Raw genomic sequence first — 13,565 nt, forward strand, 5'->3', positions numbered from 1 at the left:
GGGGCTGACGGCTGACATGGACATGATGGATGGAGTGCTGACATGGGGGGCTGATGGCTGACGGCTGACATGGGGTGCTGACGGCTGACATAGGGGCATGACGGCTGACATGGGGGGCATGATGGATGGGGGCTGACAGCTGACATGGGCATGATGGATGGGGTGCTGACGGCTGACATGGGGGGCATGATGGCTGACATGGGGGGCTGATGGCTGACATGGGGGGTAATGATGGATGGGGGCTGACATGGGCATGATGGGGTGCTGACGGCTGACATGGGCATGATGGATGGGGTGCTGACGGCTGACATGGGCATGATGGATGGGGTGCTGACGGCTGACATGGGCATGATGGATGGGGTGCTGACGGCTGACATGGGCATGATAGATGGGGTGCTGACATGGGGGGCTGACGGCTGACATAGGGGCATGACGGCTGACATGGGGGCATGATGGATGGGGGCTGACATGGGCATGATGGATGGGGTGCTGACTGCTGATATAGGGGGCTGATCTGAGGTATGATTAACATTGGGGGTCTGATTGGTGGTCTGACCTGAGGTATAATGGAAAATATTGTTTCTGATTATACTCCTCTAAAACCTATGTGCATCTTATAGGGCGAAAAGTACAGTCCTCAAACCAGATCGAAGATATCAGGACCACACAGAGGAGAAGCCAGCTGCTGCAGACAGAACCAGGACCAGGTGAGCTGCGGGCGGGGCGGTGGGAGAAGGGGGTCACCGAGATGTAGCTTCGCTTGTGTTGCCAAAAAATCCTTGCACAGGCTCTGGTCACGTCCACGTGACAGGGCCGGTGCAAAGAGTCCCACAGTACCCGACCTATGTGGATACTTGCATGCACAATATTCTCAATAAAAACTTATTGAAACTAAAAACAGTGTACCATCCTATGTATTTTCGGTTTTAAAAATGTGGCTCTCAAAATAAATTTCAATCGTGGTTTTGGCGAGATTTGGCTCAGTTGAAAAAAAAGGTTGCCCACCACTGCTCTAGGTAGTATCATTGTAATCGTTGGAATCTTTTCACACAGCGAGGGACATTTTCTGAGCTGGTGCACCATCTGGGATCGATAAATCTGTATCAGAAATGAGCGAATCGATTAGTTAAAATTGAAATTCGACACAAATCTTAAAAAAAATTCTGATCTGAAATTTGTTAGAATTAGGATTTTTTTAGATTCGTTTTAGAAAGATTTTTCCAGATTCGGTGGAATCAGAATAGAGAGAGAGAGAATAATTAGACCAAAGCAAATTTTAGGAAAATCATCTCTAATCTGCACTATAAAGCCATGGCCCCATAAAGAAGGCATGCTCCAGTGGAGGCTGGCCTTACTAATGTGTCTTTCTTCACCTTTCCTCTTGGCTCGAGATATCCCAAGATGAGAGGCACAAGATGACCAGCTTTGTCATATCCATTACTCTGTAGGTCTGTGATGGCTAACTTCCAGCTCCAACTCCCAAAATGCACACTTGCTTAGCTGTTCTCAGAACTCCAAAGGAATGAATGGAGCATGCTGGGAGTTGTAGTTTCATCACAGCTGGCGTGTCGGAGGTTAGCCATCACTGCTGTAGGTCATCCAAGAGCAAAGGTAAGGAAAGGTGCAAGTCGAGTAAAGAGGACAGGTAAGGAAGGGCACATCTATATCTATCTTTCCCAAAGTGTAACCTCAACAGTTCAAAGTTGAGGTTGAAGGGGGAAATCGAGCGTTCTTTATATTTGCCCTTCATTGGAGGAGATGGGGCCACATGTCATTGACAAACTGGTTCGAGAAGAGAAACTCCTACTTTACCAATTTTCCCTGTCATTAAAATCACACTGTGCCATTGTTGGAAAGCACCCATACCTGTAGTGATGGACCCATAGCAAGGACTTGCCTTTTCTTCCTTTCTTATAGCGAAACCTCAAAATTTGCAAACTAAAGAGGAAGGAACTGACCTATGACTTCTAAGAAGAGAAATGGTCCTCCTATAGTTGGTCTGGAGGCTTGAACAAACCCCAGGAGAGTGAGTCCAATTTCTGTCACGTTGTCCAATTTCCTCTATGTTGCTCTTTGTTGACCAGGATGGACTTAAGTCTTGGAAGAGAGGAGAATTCTATGGTATATTTACACAATGCCGTTGTTATGGGGCACCTCATCAGGAAACCCAATTATAATGACCCTGTTATAATTTCCTCCAGTGATGACCATTGTGGTCGTTGCACGTAAATTACAGTACATTGAAATCGCTTCTGTATTGTTTCTTGTGAGTAGTTGTCTTCACTAAGCTAAGATATCGAGGAGAAGTTATTCATTCCTTGGAAGGCGGCCGTCTCTTTCACTTGAATCATTAACATGTTCATTTCAGCAGCTTTAGCTTAAATACTGCAGAAGAGAAATATGCAATTCTCCGGGCTAAGATTCTGCGGTATTGTATTGGAAAGATTGCGACCTTAAGCGATTGTATAATCTGACGGCGAGTCCTTTGTGTGGACGTGTTCTGTGCTGTTCTGATTATTTCAACGTTCTCCTCGGCACAGCCATCATCATATAGGAGGCAGCGGCATTAAAAAGATTAAGTTCTAACATTCAGGTCAATAATATCTGAATGCTGCTATTGTCTTGGAATGGTCGCAATGTACGGATCCAGCCATGGAGATATCAGGATGATTTACCAGTGATTTTTCTATTAGAGATGAGGAAAATTTCTCCTGTTGAGTGTTATTGTAGGACAAGTTTGCTCCAGAGCCAAGTGGAAAGTTGCAGTGTATTACGGGGTACACATGGCAGATTTTTGTTTTGGAAAATTCTGCCATGGATTCGACAACAGACTGACCCTTGGACCGACCCTTGGACTAAACCTTGGACTGACCCCTGGATCAACCCCTGGACTGACCCTTGGACTGATCCTCGGATTTCTGTTGCAGATTTGCACTTAGAGATAGGAAAAATTCACCTGTTGGATTCTATGGTTGGAAAGAGTTGCTCCAGAGCCAATGTTGAAATGTGTTAGGTTATGTACATATGGCGGATTTTGTATGTTCCACTGTTGGGATCTGCAGCAGACTGACCCCTCGATTTCTACTGCAGAGTTGCATTAAACAACTGTGGTGGATGTGAAGGCTCATAATTATTCCTGTGACCCAGGCAGGGAAATCAATTTCCCATTAAAGACAATGGGAGAATGATTTTGAGCAAATTTTACATACATTTCTGCATAAAATATGCATCTCAGTCCACATGGAAAATCTGCCGTGTACACCTACTCTTAAGGAGCCCATGCACTTTAGGCTAATGTTGGCCAGGACCACCAATTTCGGCAAGACTGATCAACCATCTAATGTGTATGTATATCAGGGAAATGTAACAGAAATATAAAAGAAAGGAAAAAAGAGTAAGTGAAAACCCAAAGGGGTGCCAAGGGAATGGAGTAAGAAAATTAGCAGCAGTATGAGGATTCCCACTGGAAAGCAGGGCCAGTTGGTGCTGCAGATAAATCCGATGGGACTTTATGGCACTCAGTAATTAGGGTCAAAGTTTACATCACAGAAGACCAACAACCGGCCTCAGCTCTCTGAAAACATATGATCCCTCGAGACGCCAGAGCCAAGGAACACAAACATTTATTGGGGTGCAATCTGACCACATTTAGATTACTAAATGCACTCGAGAGGGGGAGAAAACAAAAGAAGCTCAAAACATTTCCCCACACCTCTCACACCAATATCTCCTTCATGGGGAGTCCCACAACTGTCGAAAAGATGGAAAATCCAGATTTGTTTGTTGTGGATAATTATTTTAAACCTCAACACATTTCAGGGATATAAAAAAAAAAAAGAAATGTCTTCAGGAGACGGAAAATAATACAAGTGGATAACCTTACATTTAGATGTGTAGCCAAACCAGAATGTCACCAAAGAAGAAGCGTTGGGAAAGGAAACCACTGGGATCCCACCCCAGAAGCATGTTTTCTGATAAAGGGCTGAACCTCCGAAAGTGTTCCAAGGTGGAAGAACAAGCCCACAAGGCAGATTCCAGCCTGGAGAGTAAGCGAGAATTGATTGGATTCTGGGAGCGCTCCAAGGTGGAACATATAGATTGCAATGGACAACCCCCATGGTGATCCAAATGGATAACTGTAGGGGTTGCCCATTGCGATGTTCCATGGCAAGATCCCTGTGATGGTTATTGAAGGTGTATGTTCATCATAAAATAGATCTAGAGGGGCTTTTTGGGGATTTTACATTGATGGAATATCCTTAATGTGTGATCGGTATGAATCCGACTCCAGGAATCGGTGGAACACACACTGGCTGCACCTTCATGGCTTACACGGCTACATACGTGTGCATGCCACTACAGGGGAAATATAAATTCTTTTATTTTTTCAATCTGCTCTAACACCTTTACAAAAAATGTTTGCTCTGCTGGACAACCCTATTTAAAAGGGCTGGCTCACAAAGGCCATATTTTTTCCTATGCCTAAAGGGGGGCTCTGTTTGCTACCCCCTCTAATAACTAGATTAAGGAGTTGTAGCCCTTGCCTTGGTTGACCTGGCCCGTCTATGTATTGCCTGTAATACTACATCGCTGAGGGTTTTTGCAGCCGGACCCGCGGTGTTCAGCCAGTTCAAAAATTCCAACACCATACCTGAGAACGCCTCGCTCTTACCCTCCCCCCCCCCCCCCCCCTTGCTTTTCCATTACATTTTGGTGCACAGCTTTATTTAAAGCACCGGGCATAGATGCAAATAAGTTTATTGTGAGCAGCGAAGCCTGTGACTCTTATGGTAATAACTGGGGGCCCCACTGCTCGTTATAATGCAACAGCCACCTCATTGGAGGTAATCAGATTATTGACATAGGAAGATCTATGGGTTTTCAGGGGAAAGAAATCTTATTCTAGTTTCTCTTTAAATGTTATATCAACAGCAAATGTAATAAAAAGTGCAAATGGATATCAAATGTGCAGACATCCTAACAAGATGGAGGTGAATTAACGCTAAAGCCACAGGATACCTACAAATCTCAGCAAGAAATGTGTCGGCTCCATCCAGTTTAAGTAACTGAATAGTTTCATCGCGCAGCGTGATCGCCATTGATGCTCCTGATGTGTCTTTAGTGAGGAAGAAAAAAAGGCTTATAATTACAGATATATAATAATTACTCTGTGATCGGGTCCTGCACATTTGTATTAACCTGCCCTATTGCTCTCTAGTTTGTGGGACTCATAGTGCTGGATTCTTTTTATACTGTATGGACAGGGTGGGAACCCTACACCATGCACCTTATAAACACAGACTGCCACAAGGTATCTACCAGTTTGTGGGACCGTCACACTGAAATCAGGACCATTGCCATGTGTGCATTCATCTGGAACCAATCCTGATGGGCATAGAAGGGATTTAAAGAGCTTTTTCCAGAATCAAAATGTATCCCCTATTTGCTCAGGGGCCCACCATTTCCCATTCGCAAGAACTGGGATCCATACCAGGGTCCCCCATTTAAATGGAGAACCGGTTGAGCATGCTGCCGATCCATTTACAGGCTATGGAGCTGAGGAAGATGGTGGGTATAGCACTCGACTATCTAAGGGCACATTCTCATCAGTGCTAGTTACTTCTGTTAGAGGAGCAGAAAAACAAAAATAATGGAAGTGCTGGATCACGCTCATAACTGAACCCATTGACTATACTGGGGTAAGTACACATTCCTGCTTTTTTGGTGGAAAATAGTCCGGCATGCAGGACTTTTTTGTCTGCCCTTTTTAGTGTAACCTGTAACAGAGCCCAAACAGAGCCTCCAAAGCGGATGTGAAACTTGACCTTAACTAGTCTTTGGAAGGACAGGCAGTGTGCATGCTCGGCCACAGCTGCTTTCAAATGGAAGACACAGGACATCAACGGTGGGACTCCCAGCGATCACGTACTGTATCTCTGATCCTATAGAGTTTTGATTCTAAGAGAATACCTTTGCATTTCAAAGTCAAAATAATAGTCCCCAATGCCAAATTACCTGCTATGTATCTCACTGGCCTCTTCTCTTCCTGAATGGCTCATCTCGTCTCAAGTTATTAATTGCATTTCCATGACTGAAGCTATTATCTGTGATTAAACTTCCCTAGGAGAAGTGTTAGAGCTGCATTGTGAGTAGCAGACAATAGATGTTGCACTCCTCCACCTTCATTCAAGCTTGGTTTCTCCAACTTTTTCCACACCTGTGAAAGCAGCTATTTATGTTAAATTGGAGAAATCAAGCTTGATGAAAGGTGGAGGAGTGCAACATATATTGTCTGCCACTGACAATGCAGCTCTAACACCACTCGCCAGGAAGTTTAATCACACCTTGTAGCTTAGAATCATGGAAATGCAATCAACACCTTACCTCCATGACTGAAGCATAAGTCACCAGTATCTAATGCAGGAGAATTCTCGTACAAGTCATTCTAACTGAAGAAGCCAGATGCTCTGACTTATTACTACTGATATAATGTTAATGGGGTATTCCCATCTTCAACATTGATGGCATATCCACAAGATATATCAAAAATACTTGAAAGCTGTAGGTTCCATCTCTGAGATCCTTACCTCAGGGCAGTGCTTCTCAAATAGTGGGGCGCGCCAGGCTCCGTAAAGGGGGGCTCGTTCAGGGCCGGCCTTTGGGGTGTGCGGGCTGTGCGGCCGCAAAAGGCGCCATAGCAACAGGGGCGCTGGGCGGCCGACAGCTCGCAGTGTAATATGCGGCAGGGAGATGAGCGCTTCCATTGTGGAAGCGCTCATCTCCCGTCTGATCAGAGGCCGGCGCAGGCGCTGGACGCGATGTACGGAGCGGGGGCCGGGGGAGGGACTGGGAGGAGGAGCTGGGGGCCGGCAATAGCGGTGGGGGGTGCGGTCACTGTACTGTAGCCCCGCCCCACCGCTCCCTCCGGTATACTAATATAAAATGTATTATTGAATTAAAAGTTATTAAACATGCCCCCCTCACTCCTAATAGTACTGTATATCCGAATTTCTTCTGTATAATGCCGGCAGGCAGGCCGGGCGGCCGGCGCGTCCCTCAGTGATGTCACGTGCCTGCGCTGCCTGCTTTATGAATGAAGCAGGTGGCGCAGACAAGTGACGTCACTGAGGGACGCGCCGGCATTATACAGAAAAATTCGGATATACGGTACTATTAGGAGTGAGGGGGGCATGTTTAATAACTTTAAACGGCGGCGGCGGGCACACGGAAACTGTGGATGGCACAGTTAAGGGGTGGGGGTCTGTGGATGGCACTGTTATGGGCTGGGGGGGCACTGTGGATGGCACTGTTATGGGGTGGGGGGTCTGTGGATGGCACATATATAACAGTGCCAGCCACAGATCCCCCTGTAGCCGTGCCAGCCACAGATCCCCCCCATAAGTGTCCGTCATCCACAGATCCCCCCATAAGTGTCTGTCATCCACAGATCCCCCCATAAGTGTGTGCCCGATCCACATTTCTTTCTTTTTTTATTCTCTTATACGTTAATAAGGATACAGTGTTATGCAGAGGTGTACTTATAACAATTTTATAGACAAATGATACTATTTACAGTCGCGCGGGGGGCGCAAAATGTTTTCTTCTTCCGAGGGGGGGCATGACAGAAAATAATTGAGAAGCACTGCCTCAGGGAAACATGGTTTCTTAGAGCCACAGGCTCTTAGGGTCTCTGCACTCAGTCCCCTCATTGGAAGTTATGGAAAGAGCCATTGTAATACTCCAAAGTAAGGGAATTAATATTTTTGTACTGATTTATTGTATTTCTCATAATTCTGATGTAATCTTTATGTATGACATGTAGTATACCTGGTTCACCAGCGGGTGGAGTGTGCCTGGCAGTATTCCGCATAGGAATGGCACTTACCATTCCATTCCTCCCCCTTTGGTAGAATTGGGTTGGGCCTACTTCCTGCCAAGGGTGGAGTTGAACTAGTCCAGTAAGTCTAGAGGAGAATTGAGAAGAGTGTGAGGCCGAGAGGAGATGCGTTTGAGCCCTCTCCAGCCAGAAGGAGTGTGGAAGCAGCTCTTAGAGCACCAACTCCCTACATATGCAAAGAGGGAAAACGGGTTGAGGACACCCTCATCATCATCAAGCCACTATTATGCTAGTTTTAGCTAAGTGCAGAAATTATCACCAAGTCTGCCTGCCACCATACCTCCACTGCTAGTGCCAGAAGGAATTTGCACTAATGCCTGCTGAATGTCTGGCCTCAATCATCTTCATCTCTTTTACTGCATTAAACCGCAGGGAGTGAAGGCCTGAGGTAGGACACTGTGATGCAGCTACAACACTACAGTACATCAGGGCCACTACCACTCCCATCCACTACACCGGCTTCCACGGGGGCTCGCTGCACCATTAGTTTTGAGCATCGGAATACGCTTTCCATATTGTCATGTGGGTCTTGGTAGGACTGGCATGTGCTGCCCACTAGTAAAAATGCATTGGTCAATGACCATCACTAAAAGGGCAACCAGTACAACCGTAAGGGACCGAAATCTACAGCTTGTCTTCCAAATGTGTGGCACGCTATAGCACCTCAAGAGGTTGGGAGTAGCAATGAGCAGCCATTAGTTTTTTCATTAGGTCATTCTTTTAGTGAGAGATTACAGGACTATAGGTCCCTATATGTCCTCATATACTGGAGGTACACTGTATGTACAGGAGAATTTTATTAGAATTATTAATTATACTCAGTTTTAATCATAGTGTCATCTTAAATGAAAATGTTCCTTTACAACAATTAATTCCAGATGGATGCAGCTAAATATAACTTCATCTAAATGCAAAATTAATTTCTAGCTCTTAGACGTGACACCCGCAACAACACGGAGAGCTTGGCAGAGTCCTGCTCATTGTGGTGAGCAATCATTCATTTGCTTTGTCATCATCTTTCTTCAGCTTCGTAAGTCCTGAAAGTTACCTTCAGATGTAGAGAGGATCCAACCAGGTCACTTCAGGACTTTTCACTTCTTAAAGAAACCCCAAAATCTTTAAAGAGTTAATAGAAAAAAAATAATCCTGCCTCCGTGTGGCTGAAACCTACCGTCTTCTAGGAGTCTTGCAGAGAACATAGGTGACTTGTGTTTTTCCAACTGGTTTTTTCTATTTCTAGCTTGGGGATAGGGGCTTAAATTTAATGGTCTCCTATTGCAAACAGAGGAGGGGGTGTCTCCTGCTGTAGCCAGGTACTTTACAGCAAGAGACATCTACAACAAACCCATAGAGAATGATTGGATCTGGTGTCCTATATCAAACAGAGCTATTGTGTATGTGTGGGGGGTCCCTGCAGAAGTCAGTTGCCTTACAGACAGAGACATCTCCAATCTCCAGCAGTCCCTTAGAGAGTGAATGAGGTGGCAGAATGCATGTTGGACTGCAACTGAACTCATTTGGAGACACAGGACCCCTATTGTTGTTATTGGTTGGGGTTCCAGCAGTCAGATCCCCATTGATCAGATATGTATTCCCTATTCTGTGGATTGGGGATACAGTATGTTTATATCTTGGGACAACACTTTTCAGGGAGCAATTGCCTAAATATTTTTAATTTTTTTAATTTAGCGTTACTTTAAATATAAGGTCTTCTCGTGGTTGGAGGAGGGAGTATCTTGCTGTAGCCAGTTGCCTTACAGTGAGAGACAACTCCAACAATCCCATAATGGAACTGGTGTCCAATTTGCTAACAGAAAAATTATGGAGGGGGAGGGGGGGTCTCCTGCTTTAGCCAGTTACCTTACAGCCAGAGACATATCCAGGAGTCCCATAGGGAATGGGACTGCTGGAGATGTTGGACTGCCACTGAATTATTTGGGAGACCCTGGGCCTCTGTTCTTATGATTGGGGGAGGTTCATGTTATAGCCAGTTGCCTTACAGCCAGAGACAACTCAAGCAATCCCATTGAGAGTGAATGGAGCTGGTGTCCAATTTCAAACAGAACTACTGGGGAGTCTCCTGCTGTAGCCATTTGCCCTACAGATATAGATATCTCCAGAAGCCCCATATAGAATAAAGGACATGGGTTGCCATTGCATTCATTTGGAGACCTAGGACCTCTGTTTTTGATTGAGGAGTTTTCTGCTGTAGCCAGTTGCCTTACAACCAGAGACGACTCCAGCAATCCCACAGAGAATTATTGGAGCTAGTGTCCTAATACAAACAGAGCAATTGGGGGAGGAAAGGGGGGCGTCCACTGTAGCCAGTTACCTTACAGCCAGAGACAACTCCAGCAGTCCCTTAGAGAGTGAATGAGGTGGCAGAATGCATGTTGGACTGCGACTGAATTCATTTGGGGACCCAGGACCCCCGTTCTTGTGATTGGTTGGGGTTCCAGCAGTCAGATCCTCATTGATCAGATATTTATTCCCTATTCTGTGGGTAGGGAGTAGAGTATGTTTATATCTTGGGACAACCCTTTTAATGGAGGAATTGCCTGAATATTTTTAAATTTTTTTATTTAGTGTTCCTTTAAATATCAGGTCTACTTTTGAAGATCTTTTATGCCATATACAGGACATAAGTAGGACAGTATTACTGCCCATGATGATGACAACCAATTAGACATTGTATCTACAGTGAGGGACTCACCCTGGGCAGATGCTTTCAATAACCTGGAAGTTATGCTGGAGTCGCTTTTGATTGGAGAGATCATTCAGTTCAGTATAAGAGACATAATATAAGCATGAAATGAACATTGGGTCATTAATGTCTTACCAGTTCTGTTGGAAAGCTTGAAGGAAACCAACTTGTCTGGGATGTTGCAGACATTTCGCACTGAGGCAATACAGCTGTAATTGGCATAATCCTGAGGTCTAAGATTTTTCAGCTTCAGAATTTTTGTTTCACCCTGGAACAAAGATGAAGGAACATGAAGCCTGAAACTCCACATTTTGTTCTTCCGCTGGAATCTAGATGGGGAAGACAAAGTAATTGAATCCTGCAACACAGTACAAGGTAACACACAGGAGGACACAGTGAGCTGGCCCGGATGCACATTAAGTATTATCATAAACGGACCTGGACCTGCAGAGAAGACCTCGAAAGACCTTCTATGTCCACTTTGAATGGACGTATGTATTCAATGTTTACAGATCCAATCCATACTAGTTATCTAATTATGTAATTAACTATTAAGAAGTAATCAGCAAAGCACATTGCCTACCTTTAAAAAAGTTAGTTGGGGTGCTCTGATCCTCGTGGGAGGGTCCAAGGGAGGAAGGAGGCAATACTAGCAAATTTTGGTAATAATGAAAAGAATTGGCTTATCTGTATATGATTGATATATACAATAAAAATTCATTAAAACATATGAATATCCTGGGTATCTGCCGTCACCTCCAGGAGGTGCTCAGGATCCTACTAAGATCTGATATATTATTGAACTCAATGGAAGCTTTTAAAGAGGTTGTCTAACCCTTTACAAGATATCCTCAAGATAGACCATCACTATCGGATCGGAGATGGTCCATCACCCTGTACCCCCGCCAATCAGACTACGTCCACAGGAGAAGTATATGCTGCAATTCTCCCTTGAATGTATAGCGGGCAGAAAAACCCTTATCTCCGACATCAGCCATTGGGGGAAAGTTGGGTGGATGCCATCAACATTAGATGATTGGACAAACCCGCCAAAATCCAGATCTAATGTGTATGGCCATCATTGAAGAAGACCTCAGAGAGAATCCCTGTGTCAGACTCATCATGCACCAGTCCCTCAGGCTCCTAACTAAGCCAGTGTGTCCCATTTTTCACCGATTTCAATATTTCTGCTTCCTGTCAGTGAATATAAAGATTCACTGCTTACATTCAGAGGTTGTCTATGCAATGACTGGTAAGGGCATTGTAATGTCGACAGATCCTAAAATGACAAGCAATGAGCAAGTAACACTAGGTTTGGAGGGGTCCTGATCCCGTATGCCCCCAGGATTTTCTGTGTCAGAGGTCCCTTCTGAGCTACTGGGTGAGGGGAACGCTTCCACGTGGGTACTCCCCAATATTACGAGTGATGTCAAATGGCAACCAGCAAGACTTTAATTTACAGTACAAGCGCTTACACGGTCATTCCCAGCTGGCCTTGGAGGACTAGATAACAGGTCATCAAAGCTAGACTAACCCATTAAATAGGATAAGTCATCAGAACATGGCCTACTGTTAAAATCAAGTTTCATGGTACATGTTTTATTTTTTATTTTTGGTGCTTTATTTTTAATTGTCCACATTATCATTTCAGGTAGGATTACAAAGCCAGGTAGCACCTGCACATAGATAATGCAGAAACCGTCATTCATAATAGGTGATGTCCCAGTTCATCTCCTCCCCTCCCTGCACAATGACCTCTGCACAGGTCCCAGAGCATGCCCACACCACCCTCCCACAGAAGTCAATCCTCTCCAGACTACTGTTTCCTATTGCTCATGTGGCTACAGTAAAGAACATCTGTAATTGCTGTAAACAGCAGCTCAGGCATAGAGAAAATAGGATAGATAAAAAAAAACTACAATCAAAAAATAAAAAACTAATGAGAAAAAAGGGAATACGCATCAGTGTCTGTTTCTTAGGTGACACATTTCCTTTAAACATTTAGTTTTTTATTCCTCGCAGCTTAACACAGCCTTTCCATCTGGAGCACTGCCGTGCAGAATTAGCCGTATAAACGCCTGTCCCTCCTGTTTTCACTTGGAGACGTCTTATATCAAATTATAACATTAGTCGTCGCCTCATCAAGTCATTTATGAAACATTAATAGTTTTTTTTCCTCCCAAAAACGCCCTGGAAGATGAAAGAGAGGCTTCTTTTTTTAGCTCTTGTCACGTGTCATCTGAGGTAACGCGGGCGGCTGGCGAGACGTCTTAGGCAAACGCAGTCTTTAGTGAAAATCACATCTAGGAGGTTTCTATTTATTTCTGACATTTCCGAATATAAATGAACAAAATGAGCTCTAAGGTAGGTAAAAATTGTCATAAACTAGGAGAAATATCAAGTCAACTTGGCGAGCGAAAGTGAGAGGAGATAAGGGTCTTGTAGGGGGAGTATGGTGTAGAGTCAGGCACATCCAGTGCCCAGTCCAATGAGCTCTGTAAGGACTAAGGTCCAACTTGTCAATCTTAGAATCTTCTGGTGATCCCAGCCCCCAAAGGTCCAGCAGAAGACAAGCCCATTTTATAGATGACTTTTAGACCTCACTGGTGAGAACATCAAAGATTATGATGCAGTTCAAGTAGATGAGCTCTGTCAGGTGGAGGATGGGCCCTGAGAGTCATTTCCCCTCAAGGACCTCAAAAACTCCCACTGATACTGGTTTGATTCCCTCATAAGGGCTTGTTCTACTAACACAGCCACTTGCCATTTTATAGCATGTGAGGGTGATCTCTTTTCCATCATGATACAAGTTTGTCATGGGTGCCATCATCCACTTCCTGGAGAGAAAGTCATTGTGACCCTCACGCCAGGACCACCCACCATTTTTTGCTAATTTTGCAGTGATGATGGAAGAGCCCTGGAGAGGTTCCTACTAACTTTGGTAAAGAAAGATGGCTAGCTGGA

General features: G+C 44.7%; 1 protein-coding gene across 2 annotated transcripts in view; it reads right to left on the bottom strand.

Moving 5' to 3' along the window:
- Positions 1-13,565, bottom strand: part of MDGA2 (MAM domain containing glycosylphosphatidylinositol anchor 2) — a 427,922-nt gene that overhangs the window by 152,383 nt on the left and 261,974 nt on the right. For both annotated transcript variants that reach the window (XM_040412379.1, XM_040412378.1), the window contains exon 5: positions 10,737-10,869. In XM_040412379.1, the coding sequence (XP_040268313.1) occupies positions 10,737-10,869 (133 nt within the window). The remainder of the gene's footprint in view (positions 1-10,736; positions 10,870-13,565) is intronic.

Source organism: Bufo bufo, chromosome 11, assembly GCF_905171765.1.
Source record: "Bufo bufo chromosome 11, aBufBuf1.1, whole genome shotgun sequence".
Lineage (NCBI taxonomy): Eukaryota > Metazoa > Chordata > Amphibia > Anura > Bufonidae > Bufo > Bufo bufo.